The sequence below is a fragment of the Petromyzon marinus genome, chromosome 56 (assembly GCF_048934315.1).
Source record: "Petromyzon marinus isolate PM22_M1 ecotype Great Lakes invasive population chromosome 56, UKy_Petmar_22M1.pri1.0, whole genome shotgun sequence".
Lineage (NCBI taxonomy): Eukaryota > Metazoa > Chordata > Hyperoartia > Petromyzontiformes > Petromyzontidae > Petromyzon > Petromyzon marinus.
This window is the reverse complement of record NC_133722.1, coordinates 532,170-552,549: the sequence shown is the minus strand read 5'-3', so window position 1 is coordinate 552,549 and position 20,380 is coordinate 532,170. Positions and strand designations below refer to the sequence as shown.

Below are 20,380 nucleotides of genomic sequence, written 5' to 3'. Positions count from 1 at the left end.
GTGAGTGCGTGTGTCTCTCTCCCTGCGTGTGAGTGCGTGTGTCTCTCTCCCTGCGTGTGAGTGCGTGTGTCTCTCTCCCTGCGTGTGAGTGCGTGTGTCTCTCTCCCTGCGTGTGAGTGCGTGTGTCTCTCTCCCTGCGTGTGAGTGCGTGTGTCTCTCTCCCTGCGTGTGAGTGCGTGTGTCTCTCTCCCTGCGTGTGAGTGCGTGTGTCTCTCTCCCTGCGTGTGAGTGCGTGTGTCTCTCTCCCTGCGTGTGAGTGCGTGTGTCTCTCTCCCTGCGTGTGAGTGCGTGTGTCTCTCTCCCTGCGTGTGAGTGCGTGTGTCTCTTCTCCCTGCGTGTGTGTGCGTGTGTCTCTTCTCCCTGCGTGTGTGTGCGTGTGTCTCTTCTCCCTGCGTGTGTGTGCGTGTGTCTCTTCTCCCTGCGTGTGTGTGCGTGTGTCTCTTCTCCCTGCGTGTGTGTGCGTGTGTCTCTTCTCCCTGCGTGTGTGTGCGTGTGTCTCTTCTCCCTGCGTGTGTGTGCGTGTGTCTCTTCTCCCTGCGTGTGTGTGCGTGTGTCTCTTCTCCCTGCGTGTGTGTGCGTGTCTCTCTTCTCCCTGCGTGTGTGTGCGTGTGTCTCTTCTCCCTGCGTGTGTGTGCGTGTCTCTCTTCTCCCTGCGTGTGTGTGCGTGTGTCTCTTCTCCCTGCGTGTGTGTGCGTGTGTCTCTTCTCCCTGCGTGTGTGTGCGTGTCTCTCTTCTCCCTGCGTGTGTGTGCGTGTCTCTCTTCTCCCTGCGTGTGTGTGCGTGTCTCTCTTCTCCCTGCGTGTGTGTGCGTGTGTCTCTTCTCCCTGCGTGTGTGTGCGTGTGTCTCTTCTCCCTGCGTGTGTGTGTGTGTCTCTCTTCTCCTGTGTGTGTGTGTCTCTCTTCTCCTGTGTGTGTGTGCGTGTCTCTCTCTTCTCCTGTGTGTGTGTGCGTGTCTCTCTCTTCTCCTGTGTGTGTGTGTGCGTGCCTCTCTCTTCTCCTGTGTGTGTGTGCGTGCCTCTCTCTTCTCCTGTGTGTGTGTGCGTGCCTCTCTCTTCTCCTGTGTGTGCGTGCCTCTCTCTTCTCCTGTGTGCGTGCCTCTCTCTTCTCCTGTGTGTGTGCCTCTCTCTTCTCCTGTGTGCGTGTCTCTCTCTTCTCCTGTGTGTGTCTCTCTCTCTTCTCCTGTGTGTGTGTCTCTCTCTTCTCCTTTGTGTGTGCGTGTCTCTCTCTTCTCCTGTGTGTGTGTGCGTGTCTCTCTCTTCTCCTGTGTGTGTGTGCGTGTCTCTCTCTTCTCCTGTGTGTGTGCGTGTCTCTCTCTTCTCCTGTGTGTGTGTGCGTGTCTCTCTCTTCTCCTGTGTGCGTGTCTCTCTCTTCTCCTGTGTGCGTGTCTCTCTCTTCTCCTGTGTGCGTGTCTCTCTCTTCTCCTGTGTGCGTGTCTCTCTCTTCTCCTGTGTGCGTGTCTCTCTTTTCTGTGTGCGTGTCTCTCTTTTCTGTGTGCGTGTCTCTCTTTTCTGTGTGCGTGTCTCTCTTTTCTCCTGTGTGTGTGTGCGTGTCTCTCTCTTCTCCTGTGTGTGTGTGTGCGTGTCTCTCTCTTCTCCTGTGTGTGTGTGTGCGTGTCTCTCTCTTCTCCTGTGTGTGTGTGTGCGTGTCTCTCTCTTCTCCTGTGTGTGTGTGTGCGTGTCTCTCTCTTCTCCTGTGTGTGTGTGTGTGCGTGTCTCTCTCTTCTCCTGTGTGTGTGTGTGCGTGTCTCTCTCTTCTCCTGTGTGTGTGTGTGCGTGTCTCTCTCTTCTCCTGTGTGTGTGCATGTCTCTCTCTTCTCCTGTGTGTGTGTGTGCGTGCGTGTCTCTCTCTTCTCCTGTGTGTGTGTGTGCGTGCGTGTCTCTCTCTTCTCCTGTGTGTGTGTGTGCGTGTCTCTCTCTTCTCCTGTGTGTGTGTGCGTGTCTCTCTCTTCTCCTGTGTGTGTGTGCGTGTCTCTCTCTTCTCCTGTGTGTGTGTGTGCGTGTCTCTCTCTTCTCCTGTGTGTGTGTGTGCGCGTCTCGCTTTCTTCTCCTGTGTGTGTGTGTGCGCGTCTCGCTTTCTTCTCCTGTGTGTGAGTGCGTGTCTCTCTCTTCTCCTGTGTGTGTGTGTGCGCGTCTCGCTTTCTTCTCCTGTGTGTGTGTGTGCGCGTCTCGCTTTCTTCTCCTGTGTGTGTGAGTGCGTGTCTCTCTTCTCCTGTGTGTGTGTGTGTGTGTGAGCGCGTGCGTCTCTCTTCTCCTGTGTGTGTGTGAGCGCGTGCGTCTCTCTTCTCCTGTGTGTGTGTGAGCGCGTGCGTCTCTCTTCTCCTGTGTGTGTGTGTGAGCGCGTGCGTCTCTCTTCTCCTGTGTGTGTGTGAGTGCGTGTGTCTCTTCTCCTGTGTGTGTGTGTGTGAGTGCGTGTGTCTTTCTTCTCCTGTCTGTGTGTGTGTGAGTGCGTGTGTCTTTCTTCTCCTGTGTGTGTGAGTGTGTCTCTCTTCTCCTGTATGTGTTTGAGCGCGTGTGTCTCTCTTCTCCTGTGTGTGTGTGAGCGCGTGTGTCTCTCTTCTCCTGTGTGTGTGTGAGCGCGTGTGTCTCTCTTCTCCTGTGTGTCTGTGTGAGCGCGTGTGTCTCTCTTCTCCTGTGTGTCTGTGTGAGCGCGTGTGTCTCTCTTCTCCTGTGTGTGTGTGAGTGTGTCTTTCTTCTCCTGTGTGTGTGAGTGCGTGCGTCTTTCTTCTCCTGTGTGTGCGAGTGCGTGCGTCTTTCTTCTCCTGTGTGTGTGAGTGCGTGCGTCTTTCTTCTCCTGTGTGTGTGAGTGCGTGCGTCTTTCTTCTCCTGTGTGTGTGAGTGCGTGCGTCTTTCTTCTCCTGTGTGTGTGAGTGCGTGCGTCTTTCTTCTCCTGTGTGTGCGTGTGTGAGTGCGTGCGTCTTTCTTCTCCTGTGTGTGCGTGTGTGAGTGCGTGCGTCTTTCTTCTCCTGTGTGTGCGTGTGTGAGTGCGTGCGTCTTTCTTCTCCTGTGTGTGCGTGTGTGAGTGCGTGCGTCTTTCTTCTCCTGTGTGTGCGTGTGTGAGTGCGTGCGTCTTTCTTCTCCTGTGTGTGCGTGTGTGAGTGCGTGCGTCTTTCTTCTCCTGTGTGTGCGTGTGTGAGTGCGTGCGTCTTTCTTCTCCTGTGTGTGCGTGTGTGAGTGCGTGCGTCTTTCTTCTCCTGTGTGTGCGTGTGTGAGTGCGTGCGTCTTTCTTCTCCTGTGTGTGCGTGTGTGAGTGCGTGCGTCTTTCTTCTCCTGTGTGTGCGTGTGTGAGTGCGTGCGTCTTTCTTCTCCTGTGTGTGCGTGTGTGAGTGCGTGCGTCTTTCTTCTCCTGTGTGTGCGTGTGTGAGTGCGTGCGTCTTTCTTCTCCTGTGTGTGCGTGTGTGAGTGCGTGCGTCTTTCTTCTCCTGTGTGTGCGTGTGTGAGTGCGTGCGTCTTTCTTCTCCTGTGTGTGCGTGTGTGAGTGCGTGCGTCTTTCTTCTCCTGTGTGTGCGTGTGTGAGTGCGTGCGTCTTTCTTCTCCTGTGTGTGCGTGTGTGAGTGCGTGCGTCTTTCTTCTCCTGTGTGTGCGTGTGTGCGTGTGTGAGTGCGTGCGTCTTTCTTCTCCTGTGTGTGCGTGTGTGAGTGCGTGCGTCTTTCTTCTCCTGTGTGTGCGTGTGTGCGTGCGTCTCTCTCTTCTCCTGTGTGCGTGCGTCTCTCTCTTCTCCTGTGTGCGTGCGTCTCTCTCTTCTCCTGTGTGCCTGCGTCTCTCTCTTCTCCTGTGTGCGTGCGTCTCTCTCTTCTCCTGTGTGCGTGCGTCTCTCTCTTCTCCTGTGTGCGTGCGTCTCTCTCTTCTCCTGTGTGCGTGCGTCTCTCTCTTCTCCTGTGTGCGTGCGACTCTCTTCTCCTGTGTGAGTGCGTGTGTCTTCTGTGTGTGTGAGTGCGTGTGTCTTTCTTCTCCTGTGTGTGTGAGTGCGTGTGTCTTTCTTCTCCTGTGTGTGTGAGTGTGAGTGCGTGTGTCTTTCTTCTCCTGTCTGTGCGAGTGTGAGTGCGTGCGTCTTTCTTCTCCTGTGTGTGTGAGTGCGTGCGTCTTTCTTCTCCTGTGTGTGTGAGTGCGTGCGTCTTTCTTCTCCTGTGTGTGTGAGTGCGTGCGTCTTTCTTCTCCTGTGTGTGTGAGTGCGTGCGTCTTTCTTCTCCTGTGTGTGCGTGTGTGAGTGCGTGCGTCTTTCTTCTCCTGTGTGTGCGTGTGTGAGTGCGTGCGTCTTTCTTCTCCTGTGTGTGCGTGTGTGAGTGCGTGCGTCTTTCTTCTCCTGTGTGTGCGTGTGTGAGTGCGTGCGTCTTTCTTCTCCTGTGTGTGCTTGTGTGAGTGCGTGCGTCTTTCTTCTCCTGTGTGTGCGTGTGTGAGTGCGTGCGTCTTTCTTCTCCTGTGTGTGCGTGTGTGAGTGCGTGTGTGAGTGCGTGTGTCTTTCTTCTCCTGTCTGTGTGTGTGAGCGTGTGTCTCTCTTCTCGTCTGTGTGTGTTTGAGCGCGTGTGTCTCTCTTCTCCTGTGTGTGTTTGAGCGCGTGTGTCTCTCTTCTCCTGTGTGTGTGTGAGCGCGTGTGTCTCTCTTCTCCTGTGTGTCTGTGTGAGCGCGTGTGTCTCTCTTCTCCTGTGTGTCTGTGTGAGCGCGTGTGTCTCTCTTCTCCTGTGTTTGTGTGTGAGTGCGTGTGTCTCTCTTCTCCTGTGTGTGTGTGTGTGTGAGTGCGTGTGTCTCTCTTCTCCTGTGTGTGTGTGTGTGAGTGCGTGTGTCTTTCTTCTCCTGTCTGTGTGTGTGTGTGAGTGCGTGTGTCTTTCTTCTCCTGTGTGTGTGAGTTTGTGTCTCTCTTCTCCTGTATGTGTTTGAGCGCGTGTGTCTCTCTTCTCCTGTGTGTGTGTGAGCGCGTGTGTCTCTCTTCTCCTGTGTGTCTGTGTGAGCGCGTGTGTCTCTCTTCTCCTGTGTGTGTGTGTGTGAGCGCGTGTGTCTCTCTTCTCCTGTGTGTGTGTGTGTGAGTGTGTGTGTCTCTCTTCTCCTGTGTGTGTGTGAGTGCGCGTGTCTCTCTTCTCCTGCGTGCGTGAGTGCGCGTGTCTCTCTTCTGTGTGTGCGTGAGTGCGCGTGTCTCTCTTATCCTGAGGGTGAGTGCGCGTGTCTCTCTTCTCCTGAGTGTGTGTGAGTGCGTGTGTCTTCTCCTGTGTGTGTGAGTGCGTGTGTCTTTTTTTTCCTGTGTGTGTGTGTGAGTGCGTGTGTCTTTCTTCTCCTGTGTGTGTGTGTGCGTGTGTCTTTCTTCTCCTGTGTGTGTGTGCGCGTGTGTCTTTCTTCTCCTGTGTGTGTGTGCGCGTGTGTCTTTCTTCTCCTGTGTGTGTGTGTGCGCGTGTGTCTTTCTTCTCCTGTGTGTGTGTGCGCGCGTGTGTCTTTCTTCTCCTGTGTGTGTGTGTGCGCGTGTGTCTTTCTTCTCCTGTGTGTGTGTGCGCGTGTGTCTTTCTTCTCCTGTGTGTGTGAGTGCGTGTGTCTTTCTTCTCCTGTGTGTGTGAGTGCGTGTGTCTTTCTTCTCCTGTGTGTGTGAGTGCGTGTGTCTTTCTTCTCCTGTGTGTGTGAGTGCGTGTGTCTTTCTTCTCCTGTGTGTGTGAGTGCGTGTGTCTTTCTTCTCTTGTGTGTGTGAGTGCGTGTGTCTTTCTTCTCCTGTGTGTGAGTGCGTGTGTCTTTCTTCTCCTGTGTGCGTGTGTCTTCTCCTGTGTGTGTGTGAGTGGGTGTGTCTTTCTTCTCCTGTGTGTGTGTGAGTGCGTGTTTCTTTCTTCTCCTGTGTGTGTGTGAGTGCGTACGTCTCTCTCTTCTCCTGTGTGCGTGTGTCTCTCTTCTGTGTGCGTGTCTCTCTTCTCCATTGTGTGAGTGCATGTGTCTTCTGTGTGTGTGAGTGCGTGTGTGAGTGCATGTGTCTTTCTTCTCCTGTGTGTGTGTGTGTGTGAGTGCGTGTCTTTCTTCTCCTGTGTGTGTGTGAGTGCGTGTGTCTTTCTTCTCCTGAGTGTGTGTGTGAGTGCGTGTGTCTTTCTTCTCCTGTGAGTGTGTGTGAGTGCGTGTGTCTTTCTTCTCCTGTGAGTGTGTGTGTGAGTGCGTGTGTCTTTCTTCTCCTGTGAGTGTGTGTGTGAGTGCGTGTCTTTCTTCTCCTGTGTGTGTGAGTGCGTGTGTCTTTCTTCTCCTGTGTGTGTGAGTGCGTGTGTCTTTCTTCTCCTGTGTGTGTGAGTGCGTGTGTCTTTCTTCTCCTGTGTGTGTGAGTGCGTGTGTCTTTCTTCTCCTGTGTGTGTGAGTGCGTGTGTCTTTCTTCTCCTGTGTGTGTGAGTGCGTGTGTCTTTCTTCTCCTGTGTGTGTGTGTGAGTCTTCTCCTGTGTGTGTGTGTGAGTGCGTGTGTCTTCTCCTGTGTGTGTGTGTGAGTCTTCTCCTGTGTGTGTGTGTGAGTGGGTGTGTCTTCTGTGTGTGTGTGAGTGCGTGTTTCTTTCTTCTCCTGTGTGTGTGTGAGTGCGTACGTCTCTCTCTTCTCCTGTGTGCGTGTGTCTCTCTTCTCCTGTGTGCGTGTCTCTCTTCTCCATTGTGTGAGTGCATGTGTCTTCTGTGTGTGTGAGTGCGTGTGTCTTTCTTCTCCTGTGTGTGTGAGTGCGCGTGTCTCTCTTCTCCTGTGTGTGTGTGAGTGCGTGTGTCTCTCTTCTCCTGTGTGTGTGTGCGCGTGTCTCTCTCTTCTCCTGTGTGTGTGTGCGCGTGTCTTTCTCTTCTCCTGTGTGTGTGTGCGCGTTCCTCTCTCTTCTCCTGTGTGTGTGTGCGCGTTCCTCTCTCTTCTCCTGTGTGTGTGTGCGCGTTCCTCTCTCTTCTCCTGTGTGTGTGTGCGCGTTCCTCTCTCTTCTCCTGTGTGTGTGTGTGCGCGTTCCTCTCTCTTCTCCTGTGTGTGTGTGCGCGTTCCTCTCTCTTCTCCTGTGTGTGTGTGAGTGCGCGTTCCTCTCTCTTCTCCTGTGTGTGTGTGAGTGCGCGTTCCTCTCTCTTCTCCTGTGTGTGTGTGAGTGCGCGTTCCTCTCTCTTCTCCTGTGTGTGTGTGAGTGCGCGTTCCTCTCTCTTCTCCTGTGTGTGTGTGAGTGCGCGTTCCTCTCTCTTCTCCTGTGTGTGTGTGAGTGCGCGTTCCTCTCTCTTCTCCTGTGTGTGTGTGAGTGCGCGTTCCTCTCTCTTCTCCTGTGTGTGTGTGAGTGCGCGTTCCTCTCTCTTCTCCTGTGTGTGTGTGAGTGCGCGTTCCTCTCTCTTCTCCTGTGTGTGTGTGAGTGCGTGTCTCTCTATCTTCTCCTGTGTGTGTGTGTGAGTGCGCGTGTCTCTCTCTTCTCCTGTGTGTGTGTGAGTGCGCGTTTCTCTCTCTTCTGTGTGTGTGTGAGTGCGCGTTTCTCTCTCTTCTGTGTGTGTGTGAGTGCGCGTTCCTCTCTCTTCTCCTGTGTGTGTGTGAGTGCGCGTTCCTCTCTCTTCTCCTGTGTGTGTGTGAGTGCGCGTCTCCCTCTCTCTTCTCCTGTGTGTGTGTGAGTGCGCGTCTCCCTCTCTCTTCTCCTGTGTGTGTGTGAGTGCGCGTCTCCCTCTCTTCTCCTGTGTGTGCACGTGTGCGTGTCTCCCTCTCTTCTCCAGTGTGTGCACGTGTGCGTGTCTCTCTATCTTCTCCTGTGTGTGCACGTGTGCGTGTCTCTCTATCTTCTCCTGTGTGTGCACGTGTGCGTGTCTCTCTATCTTCTCCTGTGTGTGCACGTGTGCGTGTCTCTCTATCTTCTCCTGTGTGTGCACGTGTGCGTGTCTCTCTATCTTCTCCTGTGTGTGCACGTGTGCGTGTCTCTCTATTCTGTGTTTGCGTGTCTCTTGTGTGCGTGTCTCTATTTTCCTGTGTGTGTGCGTGCGTCTCCAACTGCAGAGCGCGTGGTGGAAATTCCACATTGCTTTTACATAGGTCGGTATATTCATAAGACAAACCGTCGTTGACTCGGCAGCGACCCAATAAATAGGGGCTCACAAACTGCAAATCTCCTCTCAACTATGCCTGGTCTGTTTTGTGCTCAGGAAGTCCGGCTGCGGCTGGAGGCGGAGCTAAAGAACCTCCGCGAGGAAGCCATGGAGCTCCGCAAGGAGACCGCAGGGCTCCGGGATAGCGAGGAATCTGCGAAGAAACGCGCGGAGGGCCTGGTGGCGGATTTGCAAAAACTCCGCGTAGAGAGAGCGACGGAATTCCGGGATGAGGAAGCTGCGAGGAAGCGAGCAGCCGCCCTGGAGGAGGATGTGCGGGATCTGCTGGACCAGGTGGCGTTGCTCCACAAGGAGATCGCGTGCTTTGAGCAGGCCGAGCAGCTTGCCAAGGAATGCGCACAACAGGCCCAACTGCCCCAGGGGACTGTGCTGATTGGGAAGAGATCGGTAGGCGTGCATGTGGAGATGAAGGACCTCCGAGAGGAGACCACTAGGCTCCAGGAAAATGAGAAATCATTGAAGGCTCACACAAAGTGTCTGGAGGCGGAGGTGAAGAACCTCTGCGAGCAGGCAGTGGAGCTCCGTCAGGAGAACACGAGGCTCCAGGAAAACAAGAAATCATTGAAGATGCATGCCGAGGGCCTGGAGGCAGAGGTGAACAAACTCCGTGAGGAGAACACTATGCTCCAGAAAAACGAGAAATCATTGAAGACTCGCACCGCGTGTCTGGAGGTAGAGGTGAATAACCTCCATGAGGAGTGCACTAAATTCAAGGAAAACGAGAATTCCTTGACTACTCGCACAGAGGGCCTGGAGGCAGAGGTCAAGAATCTCTGTGAGGAGGCAGTGGAGCTCCGTGAGGAGAATACTAGGCTCCAGGAAAACGAGAAATCATTGAAGACTCACACAGAGGTTCTGGAGGCAGAGGTGGATAACCTCCATGAGGAGAACACTAGGCTCCAGGAAAACGAGAAATCATTGAAGACTCGCACTGAGAGCTTGGAGGCAGAGGTGAAGAACCTCCGCGTGGAGACCGTTAGGTTCCAGGAAAACGAGAAATCATTGAAGACTCGCAAAGAGGGTCTGGAGGCAGAGGTGAATAACCTCCATGAGGAGTGCACTAATTTCAAGGAAAACGAGAAATCATTGACTACTCGCACAGAGGGCCTGGAGGCGGAGGTGAATAATCTCTGCAAGGAGACAGTGGAGCTCCGTGAGGAGAACACTAGGCTCCAGGAAAACGAGAAATCATTGAAGACTCACACTGAGAGCTTGGAGGCAGAGGTGAAGAACCTCCGCGAGGAGACGATTAGGCTCCAGCAAAACGAGAAATCATTGAAGACTCGCAAAGAGGGTCTGGAGGCAGAGGTGAAGAATCTCTGCGAGGAGGCAGTGGAGCTCCGTGATGAGAACACTAGGCTCCAGAAAAACGTGAAATCATTGAAGACTCACACAGAGGTTCTGGAGGCAGAGGTGGATACCCTCCATGAGGAGTGCACTAATTTCAAGGAAAACGAGAAATCATTGAAGACTCGCACTGAGAGCTTGGAGGCAGAGGTGAAGAACCTCCGCGAGGAGACCGTTAGGCTCCAGGAAAACGAGAATTCATTGAAGACTCGCACAGAGGGCCTGGAGGCGGAGGTGAAGAATCTCTGCAAGGAGACAGTGGAGCTCCGTGAGGAGAACACTAGGCTCCAGGAAAACGAGAAATCATTGAAGACTCACACTGAGAGCTTGGAGGCAGAGGTGAAGAACCTCCGCGAGGAGACGATTAGGCTCCAGCAAAACGAGAAATCATTGAAGACTCGCAAAGAGGGTCTGGAGGCAGAGGTGAAGAATCTCTGCGAGGAGGCAGTGGAGCTCCGTGAGGAGAACACTAGGCTCCAGAAAAACGAGAAATCATTGAAGACTCACACAGAGGTTCTGGAGGCAGAGGTGGATAACCTCCATGAGGAGTGCACTAATTTCAAGGAAAACGAGAAATCATTGAAGACTCGCACTGAGAGCTTGGAGGCAGAGGTGAAGAACCTCCGCGAGGAGACCGTTAGGCTCCAGGAAAACGAGAATTCATTGAAGACTCGCACAGAGGGCCTGGAGGCGGAGGTGAAGAATCTCTGCAAGGAGACAGTGGAGCTCCGTGAGGAGAACACTAGGCTCCAGGAAAACGAGAAATCATTGAAGACTCACACTGAGAGCTTGGAGGCAGAGGTGAAGAACCTCCGCGAGGAGACGATTAGGCTCCAGCAAAACGAGAAATCATTGAAGACTCGCAAAGAGGGTCTGGAGGCAGAGGTGAAGAATCTCTGCGAGGAGGCAGTGGAGCTCCGTGAGGAGAACACTAGGCTCCAGAAAAACGAGAAATCATTGAAGACTCACACAGAGGTTCTGGAGGCAGAGGTGGATAACCTCCATGAGGAGTGCACTAATTTCAAGGAAAACGAGAAATCATTGAAGACTCGCACTGAGAGCTTGGAGGCAGAGGTGAAGAACCTCCGCGAGGAGACCGTTAGGCTCCAGGAAAACGAGAAATCATTGAAAACTCACACAGAGGGTCTGGAGGCAGAGGTGAATAACCTCCATGAGGAGTGCACTAAATTCAAGAAAAACGAGAAATCATTGACTACTCGCACAGAGGGCCTGGGGGCGGAGGTGAAGAACCTCTGCGATGAGGCAGCGGAGCTCCGTAAGGAGAACACTAGGCTCCAGGAAAATTATAAATCATTGAAGATGCACACAGAAGGCCTGGAGGGGGAGCTGATGAACTTCTGCGATGTGGACAGTGCCCAGCTGGCCTTGGCTAAAGCAAAGGTGATGGCGCCTTGCTGTTTTGCTGTTGTTGGGGCTGTGACTCTTTACGCTCGGTTTACTTTTTTAAATTGATTTGCTCATTGGGTCAGAGGTCAAGGGGTCAGAGACACCGAGTCAGCCAATCGCAGACATTGTATTATCGGGTTCTCAACAGTAGTGCGTCAGTGGTCTTAGGCTAGTCGCCAATGACTTGTGCAGGGACCCGTGGGCTCGTTGTTAAAAAAACCCGTGGGCTCGCGGATGGAACCATAGACGTGCATCGGCATTGCTGCAGTAGTCTTTTTCTCTCTCTCTATCTCCCTTGTCCCTCTGTGTCACCAGGCACAGCTGCAGGAGCTGCTGAGTGAGCGAGAGTTCCTCACCAGCACCAACGCGACCCTGCGCTCGGAGCTCCGCGAGCAGGGCCAGGAGTTGGCGCGTGTCCTCGGCCACAACAACTCGCGGCAGCGCATCCACCACGTGATGCAGATCAAGCAGGACAACACCAGGCTCTTTGAGGTGACGGGCAGTGGGGGAGACGGCGGCGGCAGTGGCGACACTACAGTTAGTTCAGCGGCCCCGCAAGGCGGCAGGCAACCCTCGCTGGGTGTCTGTGGGCGAGCGGTGGGCTTGACGGCTCTAGAGCCGGTGCATCCGGGTGGCACGTGGCGGTGGCGAGATGTTAACTCCCTCGCCTGGTATACAGGAGGTCGTGGGTTCGATCCCTGACCTGACGCCTGCTGCATATTTGGGGTTTGCGTGTCTCCCCATGGTTGTTTGGATTTTTCTCCCGAGTCCTCTGGTTTCCCCTCCACATTTATAATCGACACCTGTTTCGAGTATTTGGCTGCTATAAATCTCCACATGATAAGTCACTTTGTTTAGCTATCATTTATGGCCAGGTCGCTTCTGAAAAAAAGCTGCATAGCTCGGTGTGCCTGACTTGGTAAAATATATATTTTTTTTATGAGCCGGGCAGCGGGACAGACTTAGCCGGGTTAGGAGTAACCGGACAGGTCACTGGAGTAGCCGGTTTAACCACAGCTCAGTCTCTTTTGTGAGTTTGGGTCTTTATTCGTGTCTATGGGTCTCTATGGGTTTCTGTGCCTCTGTGTGAATTGGACTCTCTGCGTGAGTATACGGGTCTCTGTGCGTGAGTCTACAGGACTCTGAATCGATGGTTACGGTTGTGGTGGTGCAGGAGGTTTGTGACCTCAAACATCGCTTGGTTAAAGTTGAGGCCAAGGGCAAGCTGACGTCGCAGCCCCGGCCCGACTTCAGGGACTCGTTCAGAATCGCTAACAAGGAGAACAACGGGGACCAGCAGCAGCACCAGCAGCACCAGCAGCACCAGCGATGCCAGCAGCAGCACTAACAGCACCAGCAGCAGGAACAACACCAGCAGCAGTGACAGCAACAGCAGCATTCACGTGTGGTCTTGCCAGAAAAATATCTAACGGTAATAAACTTATATCGATGGTGATGAATCTAGGTCAACATGTGGGGTAAGGTAGGTGTGTGCTTGGGGTGGGTAGGATGGGGTATTCGGGTGAGGGGTAAGTTTGGTGGGTGGGGTGGTTAGGATGGGGTGATCGAGTGGGTGGGGTGAATTTGGTGGGTGGGGTGAATTTGGTGGGTCGGGTTTGTTAAGTGTCTAATATAAACTCTGGGACAACCGTGTCCATTGTTACTCCGATGTCAATAAAGATTCCATTTTATTCTGTCCAATTTGGGTTGCCTCTTCCTATAAACTCAGTCCGGTTAACAGTAGTGTTGGTGGTTTTGATGGGGGCGGTAATGCAGCGGTTAGCGCGCGCTATCATGCGACGCAAGGTCTACGCGAGCAGGGTGGGGGATCTGGGGGGGTAGCACCACCCAAGTCCTTGCCGGCGTGGCGAAGGCCCGCCCGGGGTGGCCCCCACCGCAGGCTGTCTCTCGTGCACGATTTTCACTAGACTCGCTGCCCGGATCACTTGATTCTCTGCCATGCCGCCTGGTCGGACCATGGGCCTGTAGGTACCATCCCCATCCAGTCTCGCTCTCTCCCTCGGTGTCCTCTTCTACCTCGGAGGACAGCCCTTTTGAGCGGGCAGAGGTGGTCAGCTTGGTGACCAGGGGCCAACTGGCAGTGGCTCACCCCCTCACCCGGTGGTAACCCAACCCCCTCGGGCTTTTGTCTACCTGGCTCTTAGCCCCAGACGTCTTGGCTGACTCCACGTCCGAGTCCCGCGGCGAAGGGGTGGGGCTAGAGGAGCAGGCCCCCTCGGAGTGCACTAGCGTACGCCACACACTCATGATCACACGCCTCAGCTGGGCAATCTCCGCATCCTCCAACCTCACCCCGGGGTGAATACCAGATACCATGCTTTGTTGAGTTGGCGGTGCCTTTGCAACCGTCGCTTTAGGTGTGTGTATATACCTATAGGTGGCCTATCCCGCGGGTGCGTACGTATATTTGTGTATCTTTCCACTGGGTTAGTGTTTAAACCACCTAAGGTTTGACCATTCGCGCTCATGGCTAATCTACACTGTTCCCTCCTTTTCGTGTGCTCTGGTGGCGTGGGGCATAGGTATATCGGACCGGGCTTGGTGCAGTCCGATAGGGGGAACCGCTTCATGTACAATATAAATTACTCGGTGGTGACCCTTCTGCGTGCGACATGAGCGCCGGCCTAAAGTCAGCCCCTTGCCCCATATACCACCCAATACCCCCTCCACCCAAGGTTATGACTTTCCCATGGCTTGGAGACGGCTTTTTGAGGTGGAGACCCTGTACACGCCTTGCTGGAGACGGGGAGGGTTGTCTAAACTGAGAGCCTCCCGTTAGGGCCGAGCCCCCTCATAGATTTACTTCCCCACCTAACCACAACAGTCCATTGCCACACCCACACCGCACCACCAACAACATGAAGACCAAGACGACACGAACTGTAACGTTTCATTTTAATTCTGGTGTGTGACTGGTCCTGGACTGACTTTGTGGGGTGTTTCGACCTGGTGAGCATGGCGCGGTGGCACGAGAACCCAGAAGGTGAGCGTTCGCATGGCACTCGACGCCTACCCCTTGGTCCACACATGACCACTCTCTAGTTTGCTCAACACCAGACCGCTGCCCCTGTTCCTCCACTTTTTGGTTTACGCCCACTCTGCCCTCGGCTTTCTCGTTTCCTACCAATAGGGAGAGCGGTCGTATATGGATTCCACAGCGCCTATCACATTTCACGTTTTACCACCTCCCACCTCGCTAACTTTCAATCTACTTATTTTTGGTTCTTTTGGTAAAGTCACATAGAAGGGAAACAATAAAATTATAAAACAAAATTATCACGACGTTTTGACCACAGTTGTGGTTTTCACACCTGATGATGATTGCTTGTGTTGCAGTCGAAGCGTCGTGAGAATTGTATAGTTTTATCTGTATTATTTAATTATTTCCCTTCTAATTGACTTTACCGAAAGAACCAAGAATATGAATCCCTGCAGTCACGAAAGCTGTAAATCAAAATTTCAATCTTTTTAATTACTCCCCACAGGCTTGGATGCAGCCATTTCCTTACTTCTGCTGATGAACCGCCACGTATTTGATTACATTGAACCGCGTATATTAGGAAAATACATAGGGCTCCAACTTGCAGTGACTTGGCCTAAAAACTTTTTGACGATGTGTGGGAGGATGGCAGTTCTAACATTGACAGTGAAAGAGTGAGAGCAACCCAAAAACAACGTCCCTCCGTCGCCCAATGTTCCTTTGTCCCGGCTGTACTGTGTATCCATTGACATTTGTGTGGCTGCGACAGGAACTTAAAGTGTACGCTTATGTGCCTATGTTAATACGTGTTTATGCGTTACGTTAATATTCTACAGCTGCACCCTTCTGGGCGCCTGCCCTACCCACATCGGGAAGGAACATGCTGGGTTCAGTATATGGCTCCACATGTACTATATCTGAGTTGTATACAGTACATAACGTGCTGTATAGTGTGGTGTAATGTTACAAACCGACACACCTGATGACGACCGTTTGTGTTATGGTTGAAACGTCGTGAGAATTTTTATTGTTTTATATATATTTTATTATTTTATTGTTTCCCTTCAACGTGACTTTACCGAAAGAGCTAAGAATATCTTTCGGTAATGTCACGTAGATAGATTTAAAAAAAACTACGTTTTGATCACAATGCAAGCGGTGATATATTTTTTTTAAAGATGACCCCTTGTGTTGCAATCGAAATGTAGTTTTTGTTATTTTCTTTGAACCTACGTGACTACCGAAAGACCCAAGATATGGCGTTTGTAACCACCATACCTATCAACCCATACGGGTGGTTTATCCGTATTCTTTTACAGGGAAATGTATTTAAAACATCTTTTTGTCTTTATTTGTGTTTCTCCCTTGTGACGGGACTTTGTTGGATGAACGTTGAGTTTTATAAAGGGCACGGGGTGACCAATAAGGTCTGAATTGGTCTGTAATAAGGTAGCGCATTTATAAGGGGTTGATAGGTATGTACTACACTATTATGCATTATACACCACTACTACTATACACTACCATACCTGTCAACCCATACTGTTTACCCCGTATTGTACAGGGCAATTTAATTTTCAGGTTCATACAGCATACAGCCATTTCAATACGACCTAAACAATTGTTCGTCTATGGTACTTATACTTTAAAATATTAAAAAAACAAGACATGGCATAGAAATAGGTTTTACCCTTTTAACTGGCACAAAAAGCTGTCTCGGGTGTGGACCAATCAAATTCAAGGACAGTGCATATTATCAGAGTTGTCTTTTTTGTTTGCATTTTGACTGCTTGTGTTGTGGTTATTGCAAACATGATGCCTTGAATAAAGGTGTCAGTTTTTGTGCCAGTTAAAAGGGTAAAACCTATTCCTATATCTTGTTTCTGGCAAAGGAGGTCTCATAAAGACATGGCATTATAAAATCACTGCAACTATTATTGTACATTGATTAACAAATTTAAATAAACGGAAAAGGTATATATAATTAAATAATGGGGTAAAATCACCCCTGGTTGATAATGGTTTCTTGCTCCGTGTGTTTTAAAGGATAAATTATTTGATTAAATTGTAATTAAACTTTAAAATAAGTAAAACTAAATTTCATGAAATTGTTATGAAACTTTAGAATGTGTTTTTAAATATAAAAACACTTTTAAAAAATCCCCGATTGTAAATATTGTTTTAGCCAATCAACAGGCAGGAAAAAAGGAGCGTTCCCATGACACATGCACATGTGGTGCCACAGCAACGGAGCAACTCCGCCGGCGCTGCTATCCCCTCGCAACCCCCCACATGAACACACGCACACCCCCTCTAAACACACACACACCCACGTAGTTCTTTGTGGGGGGGTCACCTGGCACTCTGGGTCTTTACCCAAGGGCCCCCGCGTGGGAATGTCCCACGGTTTCCCAGTGCCAGGAGATTGGCCGCCCCCCCCCCCCCCCCCCCATGCCGAGTTACAATGCGGTCCCCATGAATTGGCTTAGAATTGTATGGGCACGATGAAGCTCCCTGGGCAAACCGCAATGAGAACACACTGAAAACGGGAATAGGGCCGTGGGGAGAGCAACACCTAGCGAGCTGACTAAAACAACAAAGCATCAACCAAGAGTACGGGAGGGAAGGACGGGCGCTCAACACTGGGTGAAGGCATGCCGGCGCAGCCGCGGCGGGTTGAAGGGCGGGGCATCAGTTGAGTATTGAAAGATAGGCACCCGATTGGCTGGGAGGGCAACACAGCGAGCTGGCTAAAACAACAACATCAACTAGATAAAGAGGGAAGAGGAGAAACGTTGGTCAGTTCTCGAGTCAGCTAGCGACCCAGTCGGACTCCCAGCCGCTCGAGCGTCCGAGAGACACTGGCGAGAGCAGCTACAGCTCAACCCAGGCAGAGACCTCTCGGACCCTCATCCCTCCGACTCCCATTGCGTCCGTGAGATACTGTGAGTACGTCCGAGGGGTGAGGAATAGCGCGAGGGTTTGGATAGAAATAGGTAGGATGCTGCTCGCTGGGTATTTAACTCCAGGTCACGCAGGATTTTTTTTTGGGCGAGCCAGTAATAAACTTTAGCACAGAGCAACGACGCCGTGTGATTTCTGTGTGCATGGGGAGAGCGTAGGGGTGGCGTGAGTACGTGCGTACGTGTGAAGCGTGCGGGTGTACTCAACGCGTTTTACGCAGTGTGTTTACGCAGCGACGACCGCATTGAGGGTGTTGGCGTGGTGCGTAATTCGAGAGTGGGTATGAGGCCGCGGGGGCAGTAATTCATTAACAGCCCCGCATCTGTGCCGCATGCTTGCGCTCGTCGTGCGTGTTGGCACAGCGGATTAAGGCCGAATATTATCAATATGGTCGTCTTTGTTTTCACGTGCTCACGCGTGCGTTTACACAGAAATAGCCTTAACGGCGAGACGTGCGCCCGGGGTCCCGCCGCAGGTCCCCTCCTTTTCGTTTACATCAGTGGTGGTAGGCTAAGGTTGCATGTTCCTACAGCCCTGTCCCCGTTGTCCCCTTCCCGCTAGCATTAGCATCTGTTTGCACAGCGAATTAAGGCCGATCCCACGGGAGGCGGGAGGGGTGCGTGCATATTCATACGGCTATTTTTAACGCGAGTCGGGACAAGCAACCTGAGCAGGCACGCGCGTGCACGCAGCCACCGCAGCAGGTACGGGTGGCTGCACGTGGAGAGCAGCAGATACGGTTGTGTGCATGCAAGCCGCCACCGCAACATGAGTGCTGGTTTACTCAGGGGAGGGAGGCAGGATAACGCGAGGCGGTGGAGAGCCAGCCACGAGTCATGCCCCACAGAGAGGACGTGGATGCGGGGAGGCCGATCACACGATTGGCGGCAGCCCGGCGGGGAGGAGAGGAGGAGGAAGGGGAGAGCAGGAGGTGAGCATCAGCCCCCACACACACAAAACTAACTTTTACATATAGAGATGCGTGTGGATGTGTACGTACTTGCAGGCGTGTGTGTGCATGTAAAATAACAATCCCCTACCCTGTTGGTGCCGGAAGGCAACGCTGTGGTGAGCAGTGCCGTGGATGGGAGGGCCAATTTAGATTGGCCATTCCTCTCATGGCGTTTGTAACCACCACAGCCGCCAAATGGGGGCTCTGGACAGGTGCGAGGGGCTAGTAACCCCCCCTCCACCTTCAAATAATTAGCACAAAACCACGTGTAAAATATCTAATGAAGCTTGTGCCGGAGGCACCGGGGGGACAGACATCTATGACGTCTCCTGGTGTTTCTGGAGGCTCCAGGAACAAAAAACCACTGGGTGGCCACGTGGAATGTTCAAACGCTCACTGCAGAGGAGAGGCTGCCACTCTGTCGGGAGCTGGACCAGTACCGCCTGGATCTCTGTGGTATTCGGGAGGTCCAGTGGACCGGCTCTGGCTCCTGCCACTGAGGGGTGGACAGTCCTCGACTCGGGGCAGGAGACTGCCAATCAACAGGAAGTGGCTCTTCTGACCAAAATAATGAAGAAGGTGTGGAAGTGTGGCGGTGAGGTGTGGGAAGCTGTAAGCCCCAGGCTACTTTGGGCTCGCCTTCCCATCAACCAGAGGCGAGGAGTGGTGGTCATGGTTATTTATGCCCCCACCAAAGACGAACATCCTTGGAGGGATGCAGGCAAGGCCGATGAGTCGGATGCCTTCTATTACCTGTCAAAGGTGCTAGCTAAAGTGGCCCCTCGGGATAGAGTACTCTTGTTGGGCGACTTCAATGCCGGAGTTGGTCATGATACTGGCACCTGGTCTGGAGTGAATGGAAGGCATGGGCCAGATCAGCTCAATGACAACGGTAGGAGGCTGCTAGATTTTTGTGCAGCCCATGGGCTTGTAATTAGCAACACGTTCTGGCATCAGCGCATCCACACAACATCCTGAATGTCATTGGTGTTGTGTGGAGCTGATCTGCCCACTGATCATCGACTTGTCATCTGTAAGATGCGCCTGCCATTCTTCCACTCCGATGGTGGGTGTACACCCAGGACCCCATTCAAACCCATAATGGCCTGGTCTCGGCGACCTGATGAAAGTTGCAAGCAAGAATTTCATCATCGTTTACGGCTGGGGTTGGCATCGTCTGCCACTCCAGATTTCGAGGGAAAATGGGCGAGGTTTAGGTCTATGGCTCATGCAGCTGTAATGGCTGCTTTGGGTACATGGTCCAAACCTCCCCAGAGACCCTGGCTGACAGAGGAGGTGTTCAGGCAGGCTGAGAAAAAGTGATAGGCCCACTCTCCTCGTGGGCCTATCACCTGGAAAAAACATTGTGGGACAAAGTGGGGATGACCCTCCTGACGCTGCGGTGTCTCAAATATTGGAATAAGAAGTCACCCCTTGTGAGTGGCTGGCTGAGGTGCCATCTGTTGAGGAAGTACTTAAGGCAATCCAGAGTCTGAGACCAGGAAAGGCACCGGGCAGAGATGATCTCCTAAGCAAAATACTGATGGAAGGTGGCGTTTGTGCACAGACTGCCCTACATGACATCATAACAACAGTCTGGACCACTGGACCGGTTCCGCAGGATTGGAAGGATGCATCTCACTCCTCAGTGTGCCGGGAAAGGTCATGGCAAGGATTATTCAACATCCCCTTGCCAGGAACGCTGAGGAGAGGCTTGCGGAGCCCCAATGCGGTTTCAGGAAAGGGCGGTCCTGCACAGATGCCATATTTTGTCCGTTTGCTACAGAAGAGGTGTAAGGAATTCCAACAAAACCTAAATCTCTGCTTTATTGACCTGGTCAAGGCCTATGATACCATCAGTAGGCCTGGGCTCTCAGTTATTCTTTGTGCTTTCGGAGTCCCTGACCCTCTGCTCACGGTCATTAAAGTCCTTTCAACCATGCTAATCGGAGGCGCGGGGGAAGGACAACAAACTAAACACAAGATATTAGTTATCAATCTAGATCATTTAAAAGTGCATAGCTCTAATTTCTTCCTAATATCACAAGGAAGAGCATTCCAGATGGCCGCATAAGTGCATCTGAAAGCACGCGATGGCGAGCCAAAAACCTCTGCTAGGATGATCGGATTTTGCGTGATGGTTTAAACTCCTTGACAATATCAGCAAGGTATTGTGATTAATTTGTGGTAAGTACTTTGTGTAATGAGTGCGACCTTATAATGTATTCGTTTGGCAACCGGAAAACAATGCCAAGCACTGGATGGACCTGGTCGGATCTTGCAGTACTCGCCACTACACATGTATAGGGGTGATTGTCACTCACCTTTCTGCAGGCCGGTAGTTCCCCTTATTGTCAATAGGGGGCAGAAGCGTTACCACACCTAGGCGAATGTCCATGGGCCAGAAAGGGGCCAACGACAGATCCCAGTAAACGGATCCCCCGGTTCCCCCCGGGTGGGAGGGAACCGGGGAAATGATGTCACCTTCCAGGATGGTCCAGAATGTTCCAGAAGGAAGGCATGGCTAGGGCGGAGCAAGCCATGAGAGCTCTGGCTTATATACTCTGGCTCAGTTATCTACACATTGAAGACTGAAGGCCGGGCTGGAGAATAGAACCCTGGACCCCAAGCTAAGGGCCGGAGCTAAGTGAGGCCAGTGGTCAGGACCCATGG

General features: G+C 52.3%; 1 protein-coding gene across 3 annotated transcripts in view; it reads left to right on the top strand.

The window, feature by feature from the left end:
• The window catches only part of LOC116954643 (uncharacterized), a 29,544-nt gene extending 17,058 nt beyond the window's left edge, over nt 1–12,486 (top strand). For 2 of the 3 annotated variants that reach the window (XM_076052432.1, XM_032975316.2), the window contains exons 6-8: nt 8,073–10,784; nt 11,106–11,282; nt 11,965–12,486. In XM_076052432.1, the coding sequence (XP_075908547.1) occupies nt 8,073–10,784; nt 11,106–11,282; nt 11,965–12,138 (3,063 nt within the window). In that variant the 3' untranslated portion in view covers nt 12,139–12,486. Of the gene's footprint in view, nt 1–7,563; nt 7,963–8,072; nt 10,785–11,105; nt 11,283–11,964 lie in introns of those variants that run through there. The other variant, XM_076052433.1, reaches the window with a different exon arrangement.
• Nucleotides 12,487–20,380: the final 7,894 nt, after the last annotated feature.